The sequence below is a fragment of the Herpailurus yagouaroundi genome, unplaced genomic scaffold (genome assembly GCF_014898765.1).
Source record: "Herpailurus yagouaroundi ecotype Mexico unplaced genomic scaffold, PumYag 214, whole genome shotgun sequence".
Classification (NCBI taxonomy): Eukaryota; Metazoa; Chordata; class Mammalia; order Carnivora; family Felidae; genus Herpailurus; species Herpailurus yagouaroundi.
This window is the reverse complement of record NW_024412445.1, coordinates 2,243,759-2,267,012: the sequence shown is the minus strand read 5'-3', so window position 1 is coordinate 2,267,012 and position 23,254 is coordinate 2,243,759. Positions and strand designations below refer to the sequence as shown.

At 57.6% G+C, this 23,254-nt stretch overlaps 1 protein-coding gene across 3 annotated transcripts in view; it reads left to right on the top strand.

Annotated features, from left to right (window-relative positions):
• The window catches only part of TNS3 (tensin 3), a 210,592-nt gene that overhangs the window by 52,586 nt on the left and 134,752 nt on the right, over positions 1-23,254 (top strand). The window contains exon 1 of one of the 3 annotated variants that reach the window (XM_040455026.1): positions 22,280-22,900. The exons of the other annotated variants lie outside the window; for them this stretch is intronic. Coding sequence (XP_040310960.1) covers positions 22,640-22,900 — 261 coding nt within the window. The 5' untranslated portion in view covers positions 22,280-22,639. Of the gene's footprint in view, positions 1-22,279; positions 22,901-23,254 lie in introns of those variants that run through there. 3 annotated transcript variants of the gene reach the window in all.

The window sequence follows — 23,254 nt, the reverse complement described above, 5'->3', positions numbered from 1 at the left end:
ATCTTCCAGAAACCCAGCTGAGCCACAGGCCACAGGTCTCAGGCAGGGAAGCCGAACCACAAGTTGGGACCTAGAAGGCCGGATGGACTTAGGTCAGTGTCTTCCTGGCCGCTGGGCAGTGTGGCCCCTCAGGCAAGGCCTTGAGCTCAGGGGGCACTCGGGGGCAGTGACCCAGGCTGTGATCCCCGTGGGGGCTTCTTGTCTGCTGGAGCAAGTCTCTGGGGCTATGGTTTGTTCATGGGTCAAACAGGTCCCCCAGTCCGTGTGGATTATGTTCTTCCCTGTTGATTATGGTAATCTTGATTGTTTAGGTTTTCAGAAAGTCCCACAATCTATGTATAATGGCTGCAAAGTTTGGGATTCCAAATATTTTGCTCCCTGGGAGGCCGTGCTCATTCACTGGAGTCTTGTGCATCGCTTGGGCATCATGAGTTGGTTTTTCCCTTGGCCGCTGGTTGACTCACTGGCAGGAGCATAAGGAAGTAGGAGAAAGAACCTTTTTAGAAAGGCAGGGGATGGGGTTTCCCCAGTATCTCCCAAGTGTGCCGAAGGCGGGGTTCCACTGGGCTTTGGCGAGTGGGAGGGTAGGAGTCCCTCCCACTTGATGGCCAAGATGTGTGTGGTCCAACATGGTCCCTTCCACGTCGGCCCAGACCAGACACACGTGCTCTCAGAGGCGCCCTCAGTTCAGAGCGTTAAGTATTGAATCGGCACTCTTTCTGCAGACTTCCGGATAGTGAGGCCTCCGCGTGGGGACTGACCCGTGACATGGCAGAGCTGAACACGTGCAGGGGCTGTGGGGCAGACACCTTGTGCAGGGTCCCCCCGCCAGTCTCGCCAGAGCCACCTGCCACCTGTCTCGGGAGCCAGGCCTCTGTGCTCAGACCCCTTTGTCCCTTCCACGGTGTGCTGCCCAGGGCCAGCTCGCCGCTCCCCTTTCTGGACATGCCTTGCTGGAGATAAAGTATAGGACTGTACCTCCGTGAGTGGAGGCCCCCTTCAGGAGGGGTGAGGGGTCACCGGCTGCCGCAGGGCCTGCTTTCTGTGGCTGTCACGTGGCTGCCAAGCTGGGAGCCTTTAGCCTCCACCCCCCCTCCCCCTGCCAGATGCCGAGCTTGGTAATGGGCACGTGGCTCCTGTCCCTGAAGGTTCAGGCTGGGCCCCCCCGCCCGGGAACCACGTCTGGGCCGCGGCAGCTCAGCCCTCGGCTCCTGCCTCTGCCGGCCTCACATGCTAGTGATGCCTGTGTTACGGCCGTAGTTGGTGCAGGAGTTGCCACGAGGCCCAGAGCCCGAGATGTCCTCAGAAACCACCGTCATGCCTGTCCTTGGTGTTGCCAGGTGTCCACTGGTGTAAGCGAGACGTTGTAACCGTGAACTTACACCTGCCGGTTCCCCTGCTTGCGAGTGTCCCCGGTGTGGTCCTTTGGGCGCCCCCCTCATCGGACTCGCAAGCGGGGACTGTCACTGGCCACTGCGTCAGGGGTGTCAGGTTTTTGCCGTCCGTGTGCTCTTCCTGGATTGGCTGTGGAGCTGGGGCCTCACCACCCCCCAGTCCGCACCCTCTGCTTCTTCTCCGAAACAGCGGGAGGCTCCAGGCCTGGTCCCTCGGTGTCTGCTTCTGTCCCAGGGATGATGCCCGCGGGCTGTCGGTCGGGGGGGAGGGGGCCCCCCCAGGGCTTTGCTCGGGTCCTTCCTCTCCAGTGTGAGCCTGGAGTTCTGGGCAGTGCTAGTTTCTCAGGCTGCCTTTGGAAGTGCCAGCAGGGCTGGGGGCACGTCTCCGGGACTCTGTTGGTGGCAGGGCTCTGGGCCTGTGGGGATGACTGGATTTTTGATGAATCCCGGAATCGCTGGCATTAGTGTGTGGTGAGGTCCCTGCTCTTGCCTCGGTCACTGGTTTTCCTCAAAGGGCTTGGCTCAGCCTCTGAAGTCAGCTCCACGAGAGGGGAGATGCAGAGCCGCAGCCGTTTAAATGTGGACATTCTGGAAGGTTCCTGGGAGCACGGCCCTTCCTTCCTTGTCACACTTGGCCTGAGTGTCTTATCCTTTACAGAGACCCCTCGAACGGAGGCCTGCGTGACAGGTTAGCCAGTGTCCTGTGTCCCCTGCATCTGTGGGACGTGGGGGAGTGGGATGAATGGCAGCAGTAATGGTTTGACAGGCTGCTGGGGGCGCGTGGCCCTCGACTGTGGACAAAACCAAGAAGGAGCGCTCTGCGAAGACTTTCCTTCTTTCTAAGCGTCAGTGACCGGATTCACCGGTTTGCGAAACTCTGTCCTCACGCCTGCTCTCCGTCTGGGAGAACGGAAGTGGAAGATAGAACTTTCCACGTGTAGCCATCAGAAGCAGCCCGCAAAACCAGGGGGCCCACAGAGACACCCCGGGCCTGAGCTTGACCGCCCCATGGAAGCTATAGCTCTGGCCGTGGTCCCTTTCATCACGGAATTGGAACACAGGCATCTTTCACGAGCGGTTCCGAGAACCAGCTTCAGCAGCCTGGGGGGGCCTTCTGGAGGGAGCCTCTCCGCCTTGAACTGGAGTACTGGGCTCATTTGCATCCTGCGTCCTAGAAACAGGTGTATTTCTCTGCAGCTGCCGTAACTGGAGACCATACTCTCTGCGGTCACGGTCATCATTGTCCTAGTTCAGCCGTCTCCTGGCACGTTGACCCGTGCGTGAACGGCACAAATCAATATGCGTTTTGTTCCTTAACTGTTTATGCGACGCTAAAGTGTGGTGTGTTTTCTCTTCCCGGGAATAGGATCTTCTTCAAGCAGACAAATCTCATTTAATTGGCTCAGTTGGTGCCTCTTATGCAGCATGGGCCCAACCTGAACGTGGTTCTGTCCGGCCAGTGGCATTGGAGGGGGCTCGTTGTTCCTGAGACCGGGACCGCCCCCACGTTCGTCTCTGTCGGGGCTGCCTTGGCTCTGGCCAGCTCCGTGCCCCCCCCCCCCCCACCTCGTCTGGCCCTGCGGCCGCATGTGCCAGGTGCATGTGGAATTCTTCATCTGTCCCCTCTTGGGGTGGCACCATCCTGCCTACCTGCTGTGACAGCTACTCTCTGCATCTCCTGACTCCCTGCCCCACCCTGCTCAGGTGTGCAGGTTACGACCTGCTGACCCCCAGGCCGGATGTACCCCTGTGGCTCCTTCCAAGCCACCCACGTGCCGTGGATCAGCTCACACGCCCCTGATGCTGCCACGTCTGACTTCCACATGCTCCTGGTGGCCTGCTCATCACCTCCGTCTGCCATACAAGGGGGGCCCAAGGTGGGGTCCCCTCCACAGACCGCTCCAGACTCTCCACGGTCGCCTTGCCACTCGCCTGTGTCTACAGTGGCCCTGGCTGCTTTCTAGAAGATGCCAGTTCTTTGTCCCTCGCTCACATTGCCTGTGAGCTAATCCCTGTTTGTGATTTACTTTTCCAGACACGCTACTGCCTTTTATGGACCAGCATGCATGTTTTGAGCTGCTCAGAATCTGTACTCCGTGCCCCCATTGTGCTGCCAGCCTCTCTCCCCAGCTCCCCGGGGTCCCCCCACCAACCACCGTGCTGCTGCCCTGCGCCCTCCCCAGCCTGCCCGCGCCTGGTGCTCCTGTGGCTTCATGGACCCTCTTCCCCCAGACCCTTTGCTCCCGCCCCACGGCTGCAGTGCACCAGTTAGAATTCACAGACCATTGCCATCCTCTGCTTTTCTCTCTGTGCATCTTCCCTGGCCCATTCTTTCTGCGGCTGGCAGTCTTGGTGGGCCAGGCGCTGGCGTCGGGGGGCATGCAGAGCGGGTCCCCTGTGTCCCTGTACCTGCAGCTCTGAACCCCGCAGGGTCCCTCTGCCCCCACGCAGCTGGGCCTGCCCCTCGATCCTTGCAGGGGGGCACCCCAGGCTTCTGCTTTTTCGGGGGGCAGAGAGGACAGCATGCCTGAATGGTTCACAATGGCTCTGACATCACAATTCTGATTCCAGAGTCTTTACTTAATGCCTTTTTGTCCTTTTAGAGGCTTATTTTTGACTTAAGAAGTGTGTGGGGCATGTTGACCCGGCCGTGGGAGGCCCGTTGGAAAGTTCTGTGCTGCACAGGGAAATGGGGGGTGCACACGGAGGGCCAGCAGGGAGTTAAGTCTGGCGTTTTTGGGCAGACCACGGCAGATGGATGGGGCTGCAGACGGCTCTGGGTGCGCCGGGACTTTGTAACTGTGAACTCCAGTGTAGCTTGTGGTGGGAGAACCCAGGGAGGTCTTTGTGGACACTCGGGGGGGGGGGGGGGGGGGGGCAGCCTGCCTCTCTGCCCCCTGATGCCCGAGTTAAATGTTTTCTTTTCAGATTTGAGGAGAAGTTGCAAGCTGTCAGAATTTGTCATTTTTTCCTTGTGTTGGCAGCCCTTCCCTGGATCACGGGGAGTTGGTGCAAAGCAAACAGTTCACTGTGCTATTCGTGGACCTTGCAGAAGGAGTGTTTTTGGGGAAGTCCCCTTCAGCACCCCCTGTGGGGCGGACCCGTTCCTTCCTCAAAAGACTGCAATATGTTTGTGCCTTCTTTTCCTTTCTCTGGCAGCAAGAGGAAGGTGTTAAAAACGTCATGGGGAGGGGTACTGTCCTTCTTAGGCTGGTCTCTTAAAGAAAAACAAAGGCGCGCACTCTGTACTCAGGAGTTTTGGCACAGCGCACACTTTCTCCTGGCCCCGTGCACCTTGCACACGGCGGTGCTATCTCCTAAATGTCTGGTGCGGGTGTCCAAGCCCAGGGAGGGCTGTTACCCCATCTCCCTGTCTGCAAAGACCTCGCACCACACAGTTGTTCCTATGAAGTGTGTGTGGGGGGCTTGGTGGGGGAGAGGGGAAGAGGGCTTGGTGGAAGAGAGGGAGGAGGGGCTTGGTGGGGAGGCTCAGGGCTTTCTGGAGGGAGGAAGAGGAGAGGGGCTTTGTGGGGGAGGGGCTTGATTGGGAGGGGAGGAGCTTGGTGGAGGGAGGAAAGAGGAGGGGCTTGATGGGGAGTGGAGGGTCTTGGAGGGAGGAAAGAGGAGGGGCTGGGTGGGGGAAGGGCTAGATGGGGAGGGTCAGGGCTTCCTGGAAGGAGAAAGAGGAGAGGGGCTTCGTGGGGGAGGGGCTTGATGGGAGAGGGGAGGGGCTTGGTGGAGGGAGGAAAGAGGAGGGGCTGGGTGGGGGAGGGGCTTGGGGGGGGGGGGAGGGGCTTAGTGGAGGAAGAAAGAGAGGAGGGGCTTGCTGGGAGTAGAGGAAACCACAGTGGCTGAGGAAGGAGGGGCCACCCGAGCTGATCATGCCACTAGGAGAGTGCACCGGGGAGGACAGAGGACGTGCGAAGATGGTTTGCGGGGAGGGCAGGGGGTTGTGCCTCTTGGGACTTTTCTGTCCTATCCAACGGACTCAGTGCCCTTGAAATGTGTGTATATTATATTTAAAAGGTAAACTTTAATTTAAAATTGAAGCACATGGTTAGAAAAGCTTTGCATCCTAAATGTGCAGCCTGACCGTGGGCCGGTGGGCGTGACCACACGGGAGGCGGGGACAGTGCTCTCGCCCCACAGGCACCTGCTGTACCGCTGGAGACCCTCCCCCATCTGCCCCCTCTGAGGTTCGTCTGCCCCCCTCTGAGGTTCATGGCCTTTGCCCCTGAAGCAGGTGGACACCCGGGGTGACATAGTCTTTCTTGGTCCAACGTCACCTGTGGGGTCCTCGCTGCTTTGTGCTTTGAAAGGTGACAGTTGAGAGCTGCTTGCCTCCAGTCCCCCTGTGGGGATACAGCAAAGGACGGCGCTCGCCGGACCTGACTGGTTCTGTGCGTCTCCTGGGTGCCAGCCCATCCTCTGTCCTGTTCCTGCCTGATTGGGGCGCAGCAGAGTCGCGCTCCAAAGTGCGGTGATGCCCCCACCGCGAAGACACAACCTGCTTGGCTCCTCACAGGGAAGCTTTGCACATAGCACAGGCGTTACTGTAGGGGTGGCCATCGGTTTCTTCTAGTGAATTAAAATGTAGGTTATCTGCCAACTCGGATACTCTTATGATTACCAATTCTCGGTCACTTGTGATGCATTTGCAGGCTGGTCAGGATGAAACTGGTTCCGAATGGCTTGGATTTGAGACCTGCAGTTTTCTTGAGGAAATGGGTCCAGGAGCTGGGTGCAGTTACATCTTGGTCTTGGTCTTTCGAATGACCAGACAGTAAACACGTTTTTTTTTTAAAGCTGCTTAAGTTACATAATATATAATTGCCTTTATGCGATTAAATTGTATTTATGAGATTTTTTTCTGGTTCTTTAGCAAGCCATTGTCATCTTATTAAGCTACTGGATGATGTCTTTTTTTTTTTTTTCTCTCTCTCTTTGCAAAAACATTGGAGTCAGGAATCTGGTAGGGGCCCAGGCCAGGGGGTCTGTAGGGCTCGATTCTGGCCTTGTTCAGGTGCTTGGGGTCCTGCACACGACACTTTGCCTCTGAGGCCCCCAGCTGCCTCTCCTGGAAAGTGAGACCATCAGGGAGGTGCCAGGCCTCCCCACTTGGCCTGATCTGGTCACGCAGACCCAGGACAGGAGTGCGAGCTGGTCACTGAGCGAGCGTACCACAGTGGGCTCATGGGGGCTCTTCCGCGCCCCCTTGAGAGGCATGACTGGGACATTGTTCCCACAATAGACTCCCCTGAGGTTTCTGGTCTCCAGCAAATGTTTGTAATCAGATGAATGCCGGGCAGTATTGTATTGTTTTAATTCCGTTCTGTGCTCTGTGTGCCCATCCCTTTGCATCGTCGCTGTCCTTGTTCAGGGGACTCTGTGGCCTCACGCCCCACCCAGAGGAGCATTTCCAGGCAAACCCGGGCAAGGAGCCCAGTTACCTGCCCACATGGCAGCCGCCGGGGCCCTGCCTGGAGGACCCTGTTCCCTCTGGGCTTGTGGGCAGGTCCTGCGTTGACCGTGGTTCTCTGCCAGCCCTGTCAGACCTTTGTTGGGGGCGCTGTGGCTCAATGTGCCCCCACCCCCAAATCCACAAGTTGAAGCCCTGACCCAGACCCTTGGAATGTGACTGTATCTGGAGACGGGGCCTCGAGAGAGGTGATCGAGGTTGAGTGACATGGCTGGAGTGATCCCACAGGACCAGTGGTCTTATAAGAAGAGGGGATCAGGACCCCCCCACACACGGAGGGACCACTGTGTGGACACGGGGAGCAGGTGGCTGTGGGCACCAAGGGGAGGGCACCAAGGGGAGGGGGGAATCTGGCCCTGCCATGCGTGGATCGCGGACTCGCACCCTCAGGGGTGGGAGGTGATTCAGGTGCGGGGGTCTGCGGGACTTTTCTCCGACTGCCCAGCCGACTGTCACGGGGAGAGGGGCCTCCCTCTTGTCATCACTCTGCCCTCTGTTTATAACCAACGCTAGTGAACACAATTGAACTTTTATCTTTTCTCCATTCTATGTCATGGGGGGATAAAAACACCTGGTGTTTTATCGGTCGTAACACGACAGCCTAGGAGGTTTAGGCTGTAAAATAATAAAAGATGAAGAGAATATTGAAGATTCTGGAGGAAATTCCTGCCCTCCTCCCTCCGGGCTGCTGTTCTGTGCAGAGATTTGGGGACTTCGAGATTCTGTGCACTCGTGGGGCCGGTGGCAGGCCCTGCACCGGGGCATCTGTCTGTCCAGGCTGGCTCAGGGCATGAGGGAGCAGGGAGGGGGTCTGTGGGATTAGCATTTCGGGAGGAAGGGGCTGCAGCGTGATCTCAGTACGCGGCATTTCCTTTGTAAAGAATCGCCTTTGTGAAGAACGAAGGTAAACTTGGTTCTGCACAGCTTCTGTTGGAATCCACATGTTTGCCCTCAAGTGATTTTAGTTAATGAGGCAAGTTGTGCATGAGGGTCTCTTAAGCCACCTGCCAGGTGAGTCGGTGGCCCACCTGGTTTTCTCTCCCTGTTGTCTTGCTTGACGTCTGTTGGTGGTGGGTGCGTTTATTTTGGGCACGTGGGTGCATTGATTTAATGCATCTTGGTTTTTTTTGTTTTTTTTTTTTTTGAGAGAGAGGGCGGGGCAGGCAGAAGGGGAGAGAGAGAATCCCAAGCAGGCTCCAGGCTGTTAGCGTGGAGCCCAATATGGGGCTCAAGCTCAGGAACCCTGGGATCGTGACCGGAGCCAAAATCAAAAGCTGGATGCGCAGCGGACTGAGCTCCCCAGGCGCCCCGATTTAATGCATCTTAATAACTTGGTACTCGCGAGGTGATGCCCCCTTCTGGAACCTGGGCTTGAGAATTCTTGCATGCCGGCTTGAGGCCAGACTGGGGAGAATTTAGCTGTGGGCAGAATTACCTGGAGAGCAGGTAGGAAGAATGGCCGGAGAGAAGACCTAGCTGCCAGCTTCTGCGGGCTTCTCTGGGCTTCTGTGAACTTCTGTGGGCTTCTGCGGGCTTCTGGGGGGCTGGCTCACGTGGCCCAGCACGACTGGGATTGTCCAGGATTCCGAGAAGGTCAGCTCTACTTTAACTTTCCTCTGCGCCCTCGGATACACTTCTAGAGAGACCAGTGGGAAGTGTCCTGTTTTATGTGGCTTTGTGCAAAGCAAAATTTCGTAAGAACTGAGGACACCAAAAGCTGAGTTCATTGTTTTGTTGAGCCGATGGAAAGGAAACCATCTCTGGAAGGCGCCGGGAGAGACAAACTGTGATTTCTTTCCCAGGACCTTCATTTCCAGAAGTAAACAGAGGGGTCAGGCCAGCCGTTACCGGACAGTCTCCCTCCCCGCGGAGAAGACGCCTGACTGTCCTAGCCTGGGTCAGCCCTGTGGCGTTGGCCGGAGGACCCTGGTTCCCCAGACCTGGGTTGTGTGTGAGCGTGCACAGACACACGTGCACAGACACACGTGCACACACCTTCCGTCACGTACACACACCAACGCTCACACCCACATTCCCATTCCTAGGGCACAGTGGCTCCCAGGTGTGAGCCCTGCCCCTCCCATCCTGCCTCTGTTCTGGTCACCTGTCCACCTGCTGGCTGGGGGACAGGTTTAGATACCATCTTGCGGTGTGGCCAGGTGTGGCCGGGCGCAGTCCTGTTTGTTTGTGGTCGTCCTTGGTTACCATGATGGGGCCCCAAATACAGCTATGACACAGCCATAAGGTGGTTTGGAAGTGGGCCTCCCGCCACCTCTCTGGGGCTCTCTTAGTCACTGGTGGGGGTGCTGGTACGGCTGTCCTGCCCTGTCCCCCGTGGGCTCCTCCCCTCGCCCACGCTCCGGGTGCTTGTGGTGAGAAAGTGCAGTCGGGGACGTGGAGTTGGGACCTGGTGGCACCTGCCCACATTGCCCGGCGTCTCTGGGACTCACGCTTCACGCGTCGACGGGATGCCCACTGGCTGCCCGGGTTGCAGCGAGGGCCAGTGAGCGGAACCTGCCGAGACGGCGCTTGGCCCTGCTGGACGTGAACGTGCACCTTCGCGGAGCCGTGGGTATCCCCGTGGGTGCTCCTGGTGGCGGCAGCTGGGCCCCGTTCTCCTCCCTCTGCTCGCTTGGGCCCCCCTCCGGAGCAGGAAGGGGCTTCCCCAGACCCCCAGGGTGCCGCCTTGGCCTCCCTGTAATGCACCGGCTGTGCGCCCCGGGATCTGTGGGCATCCTGCTGGAGGACCGCTCCCAGGAGCACAGCCACGTCAGTCCCCCAGCCTGTGGCAGGTGCTGCCAGTTTTGAGCTCTGACCGCGAGGCAAGACCGGCTCCTGCAGGGCCTGAGTACTGAGAAGCATCAGCTCCTTGGTGACGAGGGGGGCCAGGCCCACCCGGCAGCGGTCCCCACCGCCGTACTTTCTTTTGTGGAATGAAAATAGCAGGGGGCGCTGTGGGGCATGTGATCTGAGGTCGCAGTCAGTTGGGGACACAAAGCAGGTGAGTGAGCTGTGCCGTGGCTGACCCGACCTGACCCCCGGACAGCCGCCCGTGGCGTGGCAGCCTGATGTCTCCGTCCCCAGGGGCAGGCAGGCGGGCCCCAGGTCAGAGCGGCAGGTGCATGGCTGGCGGAGAGCCCGGTGCCTCTCTGGTCGGGCCGAAGAGCTGGAGGGAGCACCCGAGTGTTTAGGATACGCAAGGGGGGGGGCACCTCTTTCGTGGCTGCTGCCATCCCAGTGCCAGGCAGCGTGGCCCACGGGGGACCAGGCGTGCCCCCTGGGCCCTCCTACCACGGTTGTGCCGGGCCACAGTTCGCTGCCCTCCTCCGTCTTGTTCCAAGGGAGGGGACGCAGCCTGAACGCGCAGTCTGTTCTTACGTAGCTCCCTCCCACCCTGTGATGATCGGCTTGAGCCACGCCGGAGGAACACGTGCCCACTGCGTCCACTCAACAGCGGTCTTTGCCAAGTTAGGTGCTTGCGGTTCTTGACGTAAATATTACTGTTTTCTCTTTACCGGCAGGTGGCTTTCCCAGGCCACACCCTCTTCTGTGACCTGGTGCTTCTTGTGCAATTTTATTTGCAAACGCATTGTAGCTCTCAGATGTTTTGTGTTTGCGTTTTGTAACGTTTGTAACAGTGCAGCTGCGGCGGGAACAGACCTCGGTTGCGGCGGGTTGTAATTGCTTCTCTGGCCCAGAGGCTCTTTTCTGGGCATGAGCGTAGACTGGAGACGTGCAAAGGTTGAGCATCATTGCTTGTCTTGTTCTGAGCTGGGGAGCCCGCTTGCCCCTCCCCACCCCTGCTCACTCTCCAGGGAAGACTATGGTTTGTGCGGTTTGTGATGGGAGAGGAGAGGCCTCCTCTCCGACCTGTCTGACCTGCCCCCGTGGAGAATGGCAGAGCTATCCAGAGTCGTCAGCCATGGATGGGGCGGCTGTGAGCATCAGGCCAGTCCGGAGCCTGCACTCATTCCCTGGGGGGACATGCTGGGGCCAGGTGGGCAATGTCCCCGCACCCCTGTGGCCTGGGGGACTTGTGGGGAGCAGCGGCTTCTGGACAGAATACTTGGTAGCTGCTGTTTTTAAGACTCACTCTTTTTTTTAAATGTTTATTTTTGAGAGAGAGAGAGAGCGAGTGAGCGAGCATGCACAAGTAGGGGAGGGACAGAGAGAGAGGGGGAAACACAGAATCCGATGCGGGCTCCAGGCTCTGAGCTGTCAGCATAGAGCTCGATGCGGGGCTCGAACTCACGAACCGTGAGATCATGACCTGAGCTGAAACTAATAGTCAAAGGCTTAACCGACTGGGCCCCCCAGGCGCCCGAGACTCCCGTTTCTGAGATTGAATAGACATTTTCCTTTTACTCACCCAGCAAATGCTTGCTTTCAGACTGTGAACAATGAGAAATAGTGAGTAGACTTTATTTTTTAGGACAGGTTTAGATTTACAGCAAAGGTAGATAGCCCTCTGCCCTCGTGATTTCCTTGTTAACCATCAGTGCTGTAATGTGGCACATTTGTTACCCTTGATGAGCAGATACGGATACATTTTATTAACCGCAGTCCATGGTTTACACATTGGTGGTGTGCGTTTTGTGGATCTGGACCACTGGGTCACACGCAACTACCTTCATAGTGTCACGCAGACCATTTTCACTAAAAATTTTCTGTGCTCTACTCCCCCCACCCCAACCCCGCACCTGCCCCGAGGGCAACCGCCCATCTCATTTCTGTCCCCACTGGTCTGCCTTTACCAGAATGTCCCAAGGTTGGAATTGTGCCACTGGCTTCGTTCTCTGGGTGATATGTCTTTGGGATTCCTTTGTGTCTTTTCATTTCTTTTTATTGCTGAACAAGTTCCCTGGCGTGGAATATAGGTAGTGATTTTTCTTTTTTTATGTTTATTTTTGAGAGAGAGAGAGAGAGAGAGAGCGAGCACGTGAGTTAGGGGAGGGGCAGAGAGAGAGAGGGAGACACAGAATCCGAAGCAGGCTCCAGGCTCCGAGCTGTCAGCACAGAGCCCGACGCGGGGGCTCGAACTAACGAACCGTGAGATCATGACCTGAACCGAAGTCGGACTCTTAATTGGCTGAGCCACCCAGGCGCCCCAGGTAGTGATTTTCCAAAGACAGGAGCCCCAATTCCTCGCAAGTCCTTGCCTCGCAAGTCCCCGTCGAGGGGAGCACTGGGTTGTGCAGGTGCTGCGTGGACAGTTCCACGCACAGACTTCACCTCCATGCTCCATGGGCTGGCTTGTCTGGCTGCCACCACCCTGTAGGGCCTGTCTAACGCCCCATATTTCCAGAGACTGTTTTTCTTCCTTTTCTTTTTGCTTTATGTTTATCTGTTCACGTATTCCCTCCCACACTCGTGAAATGTTGATACGTGTGTGTGTGAAGCTGAGGCCACACGTGTCACGGAGACGTGTTCCTGTTTCCGGAAGGTATCAGTCAGCGCAGGGACGCTGGCCATCGGGTGGGCGGATCTGGGCATCGAGAGGCTGTGTGTGGGGAGGGGTTGCGGGTGGGGGGGCGTGGATGTCAGGAGACAGAGCCCTGCCCCAGACGAGCATATGAGTCAGCATTGGAGCGATGGATGTTCCAGACAAACCAGTGACCGTGTGTCATGTTCCTTGAGGAACTGAAGATAAGCAAGGGGGTTATAAATAGTCTTCACGGCCAGAGCCAAGGTCATGCTGCCACCCACTCCAGGCCGCAGGGACAATGAGTCAGATCCCTGGGGTCTGTGCACATTTCTACTTTGAGGATGGGGTGGGGGGCAGTCCCAGGGCCCCGGGGGGCAGCGGCTCACGAGGGGCCGATTCCTGCTTGCAGGTGCCAGGATCCTGGCCTCGCAGGACTGCACGACAGGTGTCATCCTCTCACCTGTCTGCCCAGGGTGGTTCGTGCTCCCGGGCCCCAGGCCCCGTGCTGGCCTGTTCTGAGCACCCCAGCTCTTCCCACCTCCTCTGCTCCGAGAAGGAGGTCGGGCCCCAGAGCAACTCAAGGCAAGAGTTCTAGAAAAGGTAGTTCATTTTGGAAAGCATATGAGTGCGAGGTGTAGCCGTCGGTGTGGCGGCGGCCTGAAGACCACCAGACAGGGCCCCCACCTCCTCGTTGTGGCCCCAATCCCCATGCTGCACAGTGGGGAGGGCCCCCTTCCGGCTCCTGAGCTCCTAGCCTGGGAGTCCGCTGCGTGTTTGAAATTGCAGAGGAGATTCTGTGGGAGCAGGGGGTGCTGCTCCGGAGGGGAGGCTCCATGCTTTTTATGACGTTCTCTAAAAGGAGCTGGACCTCGTAAAAGTGAGGAAAAATCTGGACTTTCTTAACTACAGGTCTTGTCTTTGATGCTGCAGCTTTGTGGCCGTGAGCGGGGTCCGATGGGCTCAGCCTCGGGGGCCGTGCCCGGGCTGACGTTCCGTGGAGTTTTCCCGGGAGCCTGTCCACTTACCCTGTTTCTTCCCATTTCCGGGGGTGACTCACCACAGGTGCACGTGGAACAGGTGGGTCCTCGGTGTCTCCCGGGGCCCCGGGCTTGTCATGCGGGACTGTCTCTTTCTTCACGTGGGGCGTTCTTTGGGGCTGTCAGGCTCCCCGTGGACCTCAGACAGGACCTGCGCTCCTCACAGAGCCTCTGCACAGACCCCTGGCCTCAGGCCATTTGCACGCTTTCCAGGCTCGCCCTTGTAACATCTGCCTTTCAGATCTCCAGACGTCAGGGGTTCCTGTGCTCAGCCTGGGTTTCCTGGTCTGTGACAGAAGATACCTCAGTCCATTTTCTTAGTGATAGAATGTGGGCCACAATGTGTCTGTGTCACAGAGCGTTTGTATGGGTCATGGTGCTGTGACACCAGTGTCATAGGATGTGTGTGTGTCATGGTGCCCATGTGGCCAGGCGTCTGTGTGTGTCACGGTGCTGTGGCACTCGTGTCACAGGGTGTCTGTGTGGGTCACGGTGCCGTGGCACTCGTGTCACAGGGCGTCTGTGTGTATCATGGTGCTGTGGCACCTGTGTCAGAGGGCGTCTGTGTGGAAAGGAAACCAGGATAGAAGGTGCACACCTTGTCAACAAGGAGGGCAGCAGGAATCCATGGGGGTCGCGTGCGTCGTGGGAAGTCACGCGGGGTGGGGGCTGTGGGAGGGCGGCAGGAATCTGCAGGGGATGCGTGTCATGGGAAATCATGTGGGGTGCGGGCGGTGGCCGGGGGCACGGCCTGAGCCACGGTGGCCTGGCTGACGCTCCCACCAGGATAGGAAAGAATGACCCTGGCCATCCGGTCTGTCTGCTTCCCGCCTGGACGGCCCCCGGGGAGCCCGGTCGGCTGGCCCCCAACCAGCGGAGGCACCGCTGGTTCTCCAGGTAGCCGAGGTCTCGTGATGGGAGAGGCGGTCAGGCTCTCCCAGGCCGAGCTGGGCCTCTGTTTGAAGTGTTTCTGCAGACGAGCGTGGGCACACCGACCACGCGTGTGCACGGGCACACACGGGCACAGAACGCTTTGGTGATTGCAAGCACCGGACCACCTGGAGAGCCGCACCACCTTGCACGGGACTCCACCTCTCTCTGCACGTGGGACGCTGTCCCCTTCCTCGCGGGTCGCCGCGAGGAGCAGGGGCAATAGTGCGTGGAACGTCTGGGCACAGGCTGTGGCACGTGGAAAAGACACAGGGAGGGCAAGAGCCTTTTTTGCTGTTCAGCGAATGCGGGAGGGCAGTAAAGGTCTTTCGGTTTGTTTGTTTTTGACCATTGTTCCTTTGCCATCTGGCCGGGGAGAACTGGTTTGATCAGTTCCAGACCGTTCCATCTGCTAGTGAGGGGTGGAGGTGCCTGGATGGACACGCAGGGGACTCGCGTCCCCGGAGCCTGCTGGGAGATGTCGAGGGCGCCCGCATTGGGCACGGTGGTGGGTGATTACTGGCGGTCCAGGCAGGGTGCCGTTGGGTGTTTCCCTCCCGGTCATTGCCTTCCATGTCCCTCCAGGGGAGCAGACTCACGCCAGTGCGGGAACGGACCTCGACTCTCTCCGGGTGCAGCTGTGGCTCTCGCCAGCACACGCTGGAGTCCCAGCAGGCGGGTGCTCCTCGCAGGGCCAGGGTTCCTGGAAGTACACGGCGGCCTCGGTCCAGGGAGGGCCCCAACAGCCAGCGTGGCTCCTCGGCGTCTGAGGTGCTGCGTCCCCGCCTTGCGGTGGCCACGTGCCGCAGGCCTCCAGGGCAGCGCCAGGCTCGGCTTAGGAGGCAGGTGCCAGCCCTCACCTGGCTCACACAGCGGTGGTTTTTGCTGGGCTGTTGCGGTTTCTCGTGCTGCAGGAGGGGCCGTGCAGAATAGCTTCTGAAATTGGAGCTCGCTGTTTACCGAGCTCACGTGGCCGGACTTCTCTGTGTTTAATTAAAGTGAAGACGGTGGCTGGTTTCTGTAGCAGGTGACCTTAGGTGTCAGGTTGCGCACACTGAGGCCAGAGTTGCCACACTGGGTTCTGTTGGTGGCACCTGCGTGTGCGTGCGGGTTACGGGGTGTGTGTGTGCGCGTTGGGACACAGTTCGGTGTGGTTTGTGTAAACTCACAGGGGCAGAGGAAGAGCTGATGGGTGGAGATGAGCACAAGGGCCGAGTGACTGTTGAGCACATGCTGCCCGTGTCACACTGCCTACCCGTGGCCGTGACGGATTCTCCGAAAGGTACTGGATTGTTTCAGAAAAAACGCCCACCAAAAGGGACAGCTGGAAGTTTGAGATGGATGAGAGGAGATCCGCTTGAATGATACGGCCTTTATTTTATTGCAGGATTAGCTACCAGTGACACACAGTCAAGCTTTCCACCTGTCAAATATCGGGAGGGGGCTTTGTATAGCAGAGTCGCTGGAGGTCCTGGGATGGCCCGGCCTCTCTCGCCGGCTCCAGTCCACCGCGGCCTCCGTGTGGCTTTCTTGTCTTCCCCTCAGTACGTGCGGGTCTGTGGTCGGCTGTGGATCATCCCTGCCCACAGACTAGTTCCACGCTGCAGGACGCCTCAGAAGCACAGACGCGGATCTGCTCGGCATGGCAGGGTCTTAGCTGAGCGACGCCTCTGTTTTCCGGAAGTCGCGAAATCTAGGACGCGTGTGCACGCACGGCCGTGTCTGGACCCACGGCTGCCACGCCTGTGCATCTTACACGAGCGTGTTTCACGGGGCCGTGATGGAATAACTTCCTTCAGGCAGCAGAGTGTTGCGAACGTCCTTGTTCTTTCATGCTCGGATCTTACAGGGAAACGTCTCAGGAGTCCTGTTGGGTAGTAGTCCACATCTTTTTTTTTTTTTTTTTTTTTTAAGTTTATTTATTTTGAGTGCATGAGCTGGGGAGAGACAGAGAGAGAGGGAGAGAATCCCAAGCAGCCTTCACACTGTCAGCGCAGAGCCTGACACAGTTCCCAAACCCACGAACCATGAGATCATGATGTGAGCCGAGATCAAGAGTCGGACGCCCACCTGACTGAGCCCCCTGCCCTCGCAGGGAACAAGTGATCCTGGTTGAAGAGGGGCTTCCCAGCGCAGACCCCCAGCTGGCATCTGAGATAACAAAGTGATCCGCAGTGAGAAGGAGCACAGAGGAGGCCTCACCCCTGACCCGGATACCGCACCTGCCCGGGTGATGACCTGTGTGCCCCCCAGATTCCTGTCCATCTGGAACCCGGGATGTGGCTGAGTTTGCGGACGTGGAGAAGTCAGCCTGAACCCATGTCGTCAAGAGCAGAGCAGGGGATGTGGTCGCAGGCCACGGGAGAGGTCGGGGGACGGCAGCCCCAGGAGCCCCAAGAGGCTGGAAGGAGGCCTCCGAGCGGCTGCTGGCAGCGCAGTGCACGCGCCCTCCACCCCTCGTGTGTTGCCCAGCGCTCCTGGGCTCTCCCTGCTCTTGGCCACAGCCCTGTGCTGGGGCCATCGTGGGGGACAGGTGCACTCTGTGGCTCTGGGCATGGCTGGCCATGACTGTCTGGGCCCTGCTGCGGACCCCATGGACGTTGTGGGCATGCAGAGGAGCAGGGAAGGTGTTTGAAGGAGGAACAGTGGTTCAGAACTTGGGGACTCAGCCTTCCAGAGCTTTCCGGGGGAGGCCAGCCAAGCCCCTGCGTCTGCCGGGGCCTGGACGGGCATTAAGTCGGCCTGAGTGTGCCATGGGGTGGGGGGGAGGGGCCCTCTTGCATTGACCTTTGCCCCCAGCCTCCGTCTGCACCTGTTGGCTGAGCCTTCCCCCAGTACCGCCCTGGGGCCATCTCTGCACCTGGCACAGATTTCTCCGGGAAACCGAGGCCCCGCCCCTTTCCAACCACAGGCCAGACTTTGGTCCGCACTTTGCTTTGATTTCACTGTTCCCTCCCGCACCTAATGTTACATCCGGGCCTTTGGTGTTTTCCAGCTGGCCAGGGAGCATTTGCCTGCATTACCGGGCAAGGCGGCCCCGTGTGCGCCTCCCTCGTGGGAACTGCCGGTGGGCGACCGGGAGCCTCTGTTCACAGACCCTTAGAGAAGGAGGGACGAGCCTCCAGGAATTCAGGAGCCCCCCTACCCATGCTGAGCCTCACACAATGAGCCCGTGCTGATAAGCAGGGCTGACCTAGATGTTGCTGGTGGCCAGGCGGCAGGTGGAGGGACATGCAGCAGGGGACACGTTGACCTGGTGTCCGCTTACCTCCAGGGGGGAGCGCAGAGCCTGGCTGATGATTAACACCCACGCTGGCTGCAGGCCGGTCACACCAGCCAAGGCTTGTCTGCGTCTGTTCCCATCCAGCATGTGACACTGGCGTCCCTCACGTCCACTGCCAGAGGTGTGGGACACACGGGCACGGGCCACTGACTGCGTTGTGGGCTTTGCTGCTTCCGGTGCCCAGCAGCCCTGGCCCTCGGGGCCGACGGGTCCCCGTTCTTCGGTGAATGAGTGTCCCCACTTCCCCAGGCTGGAATCTGCCACGGAGAAGAAGGTCAGGTTGAGTGGCCTTTCTTTTGTGGCATGGATTCTATAGCAGCCACAGACTCCGAATGTGGGGGGACCCTGGAAGGCAGTGGCTGAGTGGGATTGGGGTGGAAATAGCGGTGTGCCACTTGAAGGAGGGCTGAGTGCTGACTGGTTTAATACCCCGAGTTAGGACCCCTGTGAGTGTCGGCAGAGACATCTTTGTGCCATCGATGGCACTTAAGTGACCAGAGTGCGTTTTTACCTTTGAGAGGGGTAATTACTACCAAAAACGCACACAACAGCATCGCCCCCCCCAGAGCCGTGTGGGTCTCTGCGGGAGAGGGACCCTGGCCGCCAGCCTGGGGAGCCCAGCGTTCTGGAACCCGATTCCTCCCAGGGTTCTATGTGACTGGGGTCTCTACCTCCTGTTTCCTTAGCCATAGAAGCGGGTGTCGGGCTGGCTGGGGTGGTGTCGTGGTGTCCCGGCCGAGCTGGGAACGTCTCTGTTCAGAGAGCCAGGGGCCCGGGACAGGTACCTTCCTGGGGTCACTGCACGTGTCTCTGAGGTTTGGGGAGGTCGCTCCTTGTGTTTGGGGTGCGTGTGTGGGTGAAGGCCACCAGGCAGCGGGCAGTTCTGGCCTCCCCGCCGGGCTCACTTGTCTCACTCTCCTGGTGCACTTCCCGCGGCTTTTCCTTTGAGTTATTAGGAAACGGTTCCATCAAGAGAAAGGTTTTGTCCCGTCGCAGTCTGAGGCCCGCCTGTGCAGACAGAACAACGAAGATGCCACACAGCTGCTGGGCCCCTGCCGGTTTCTGAGAAGCTTCTCCACCGGGCTCACACGTTGCTTCCCGGCGGTGGGGACCGGGCACAGCCCCCTCGCTGGCCGTCACCCGCGTGTCCAGCTGCGTGGTGAGGGCGGTGGCCCGTCGCCGGATTGAACGGAGTCTGGATGGCGGACTCCCGAGGACCGGTGCAGATGTGGGGCTGGATCCCTTTGTGAGAGCAGTCAGCATTGCGACTTGGGGCCGCGATGTCACTTTCTGATCTTGGCAGCAGACTTTACGTAAAAGCCCTTACTAAAGGAAAAAAAAAAAACCCAAACCTGAAACTTTGTTAGTGGCCTTTGAGGAGTGTTAGGGGGCTAACTCTTCCTGAAAATTGGTAAATAAAGAGAAACAAGCTTTTTTTTTTTTTTTTTTTTTTTTTTTTTTTTCAAAGAGAAAGAGAAAGAAGGAGAGAGAGAGAGAGAGAGAGAGAGAGAGAGAGAGAGAGAGAGAATCCCAGGCAGGCCGGAAATCAAAAGTCGGTTGCTTAACCGACTGGGCCACCCAGGCGCCCTGAGAAACCAGCTTTTAACCTTCTTTTGTTGCACAAGCTGTACCTCAGGGTTAAAAATAGATAAAGAGGGAAAGCTTGGTTTTTTTGTTTTTTTTTCACAAAGAGGGAAAGTTTTGTTTTAGGAGAAATGCTGGCCAGCAGATGTCCAGAAAGTGACCGAGTTAAAATATGCCCAGTTGCAATAACTGAGCGGCCCTGACCCTCTGTGACCTCCTGGGTCACAAAAGGAAGCTGCTAGGGTCATGTGCCTCGTCGGGGGAAGTCGGCCAGGCACGTGGGCCTGGCAGAAACCAGACCAGAACCACACCGAGCCCAGGCCCATCCGCAGCATACAGGAAGCGTGGGGCCAGGCGATACGGAGAAGTTCCCGTCAGGTCAGCAGAATCCAGGGTGGGGAAGTTCTGCTGGGCAGAAAGCACGTGGTCACCTCCAAAAAACTTGCCAGAGGAGGAGGCACCTCTGTTGTTAAGGAAGCGAAGAGACGTTAGATAAACATGGTCAGGCTTTATTTGGAGCTGGATTCCCACAATCTGACTGTAAAAAAAAAAAACAAAAAACAAAAACAAAACTTGTAAGGCAGGGAAATGGGAATGTTGATTCATTGTGTGGTGGCATTAAGGAATTATTGTTAATGTTAGAGGCATTTTGTGGTTGTATTTGAAAAACTCAGGGGTGCCTGGGTGGCTCCGTCGGTTAAGCGTCTGACTCTCGATTTCGGCTCAGGTTCATGATGCCACAGTTCGTGGGTTCGAGCCCTGCGTTGGGCTCTGTGCTGACCGTGTGGAGCCTGCTTGGGATTCTCTCTCTCTGTCTCTCTCTGCCCCTTTCCCCAGCTCATGATCTCTCTAAAATAAAAAACAAAAACCAGCTTCTGAGACCGCTTACTGAAACATTTACAGAGGAGGTGATGTGATGTGTGGGGCCAGCCTTACAACGGTGCAGGGAGGGGTGCAGGTGGGCGTGGGGGGTGCTCTTGGGGGTGAGCAGGTGGCCCCTGGAACTCAGGAGTCCGGCCAGGATGTGGCTTAAGTGTGAGCACGGGGGTCAGGGCTGGCCCGGACCTCTTCCCCCTTACTGGTAGGAATTGCCCCCCAGTGTTTCTGTTGTCGTGTGTGACCTAATGGCTTAGGCTTGCCCCTGAGTCATCAGTGTGGCATTCCGGACAGATGGACAGACGGGCTGGTGACATCTGGAAAGACGAGTCTGCTTGGTGAAGTGTTTCACTGCAAACCTGCTGAGTTCATCAGCACATGACACAGGGTTGATAACTGTTTTCTGAAATGGCAACGTTTGGTTCATTTATGCCTTGTTTAAAGCAATTATTCCTCATAAAGAATAGGGGTCCTTTCGGAGTAGCCAAGGGCGTTCTCATTCTGTTCCCCCAGGAAGACCATCTAGTTCCCTCCCCAGAGGTTAACTTTAATAAGATTTGCTGGTGGAAGAGATGGGGCCAAGGCGCATGCATTGAGTGGGGGGAAGATTTGGACTCAGTGTGACAGAGAAGTTTGGGAAATTCAGAGTTAAAAATGGGCTTGGATGTGATGAGGTAGCGAGCTGTCTTTCCTTGGGGGTATTCAAGTAGAGTCTGCAGTGGTCCTTCCTAAGGTGATTGGGGTCTGCAACACTGACAGCAAGGAATGCTTCAGTCGAGCCAGCATTGCATTTGGTAACATGATTTTTCATGCAAACCGAGCAGGGCACAGAGTATTCAGGTCCGTGGGCTGCAATGTGTGATCCCACATCGGCAGCCTCATTGTCAAGGTGGGAGATTAGGGACCCGTATTCTCTGCTCCACTACAGCTGAGTGAGCCATTCCGGGGGTGGGGGGAGTCCCCAGATCTTTTTTAACATTTTATTTATTTTGAGAGAGTGAGAGAGATTGTGCGAGTGGGGGAGGGGACAGAGAGAGGGAGAGAGAATCCCAAGCAGGCTCCGCGTCAGAGCCCGGGTGCGATCTCCTGAACTGTGAGCATCCTCGGTGGAAAGAGACAGGGTCACATGCTTGGAAATACGACTGGACTAGACCGTGGTCATGATTTGTTCTGTAATGTTATCGTGACAGATTTACTCTGTCAGATTTACTCTGTCAGATTAACATTTACTCTGTTAGAATGGGGACATTTGGGGCGCTTGGGGGTTCAATCGGTTAAGCGTGGGACTCTTGGTTTTGGCTCAGGTCATGATCTCATGGTTTGTGAGTTCCAGCCCTGCATTGGGCTCCACGCTGACAGCACAGAGCCTGCTTGGGTCTCTCTCTCTCTCTCTCTCTCTCTCTCTCTCCCTCCCCCCCCAATAAATCAATAAAAAAATGGGAAAGAAATGGGGACATTTTCCTGCTATTTCTTATGTGAGTCCAAGACTCCCCATCTACGGGTTCTCATAGATTCAGCTGTGGTCGAACCATCTCATTTGCAGATTTTGTGTCTGCGGATTTGCAGCCTTGCTGGAATGAGTTTGTAATCTCGAATCCACGGTCCCTGTGCGTTTGTGGACAACCACGGACCCACGCAGGACGGGGACCATGGGAGCTGCCCCCCTAGCCGGAGCTGCCCCCCTAGCCTGCCCCCCCCAGCTCAGGGGACCCCGGGAGGTGCTTCGTCAGCTGAACACCTGCCCCCGGCAAGCGATGCTCAGTGCACGTGGTCTTGCACGTCGGTGCTCTCTGTTAGTGCTCCCCCAGTTGAAAATGCCCGCCTGCAGTGCTGCAGGGTCTAGCACTCCAGGCCCAGGAGAGCTGTCGGGTGTTCACGCTGACTTTGTAGGACAGCATGATCCGGAATAGCAAGAATTGAATGCACTGATGGGGTAGTGATCGGGGGTCCTCAGACGGCTCCATTGTTAAGTCGTCACCTGCGAACTTCCTGTACCCCTGGCTTGCCTGTCAATGCAGACCCTAGCCCGCTTTTGCTGCCTCCCTTCGCGCCTGGGGTGGGCAGTTCTCTTGACTTTTTGGGGGTGCTAGGAAAGAGGGAAGTAGACTGTCTGTCCTTGTGCAGAAAGGTTCTCTGGGACCCTGGGTCCCAGCCCTGCCGCGTGTTAACGCTGTGCCTCCCCCTGCCCGGCCTGGGCCTCTGCTATCTCTGGGGGCAGTGTGGGTGGGAGGGTCCTCAGCTCAGGGGATGCTGTGCCGGCTCGGTAGGACGTAGGTGGCCTCTGGGCTGGGCATGCACACGGGATGGCGACAGGTGCTTGTGTATCCCGCACTGTTTGCTTCACACAGTCAGATCTGCCATTTAACACGATCAGGGGTTGTGGGTGGTTGCTGGATCGGAATGTCTGTTGACTTGCGGAATCCTACACTTGAGCACATACTTGCGTCTGAGACAGACAGCCGTCCCCGTCTGGCTCTGTCTCCATCTGACAGCCTGGGGTTCCCCTGCCCTGAAATTCCCCGTTCGGCCTCCGCAGAGCGTTCGTTGTGAAAGCTTCACCAGACTTACGGGACGGCCTACCCACACCCGAGCCCTGGCTCTGCCCCGCCCTGCAGCTGCCCTGCGGGCCCGATGGAGCCCAGACACGGATCCCCACCTTCCAGGAGCAGCACATCTTTGGCTTCTGAGGCTCACATGTGGTCGGTTTGTGCAGTGACGGCAGCCAGTACATCTGGCCAGGGCAGGCTCGGGGGCCAGCACGGTGGGCTCTTGGTCCACCTGCAGGGTGACGGGGGATGTGGTCCAGGATTGAAGGGCCTGGCTCCGGGTGCCCAGCCGGAGGCACTGCACTGCCCGTGTCTACCTTCCGGAATGGAAGGAATGACCAGCCAGGTAAGGATTACTGAAGGCTAGTAGGGCAGTCTTGGGATGGCTTTATTTAAATTACTTAAAAATGTTTTTATCACTGAAATACAGTTGACAGGGGCGCCTGGGTGGCTCAGTGGGTTAAGCGTCTGACTTGGGCTCAGGTCATGATCTTGCGGTCTGTGAGTTCGAGCCCCGCGTCGGGCTCTGTGCTGACAGCTCGGAGCTTGGAGCCTGCTTCGGATTCTCTGTCTCTGTCTCTCTCTGCACCTCCCACCGCTCACACTGTGTCTCTCTCTTTCTCAAAAATACATAAACATTAAAAAAAAAAGACATAGAGTTGACACATGCAAGGTTATATTGATTTCAGGTGTATAGTGT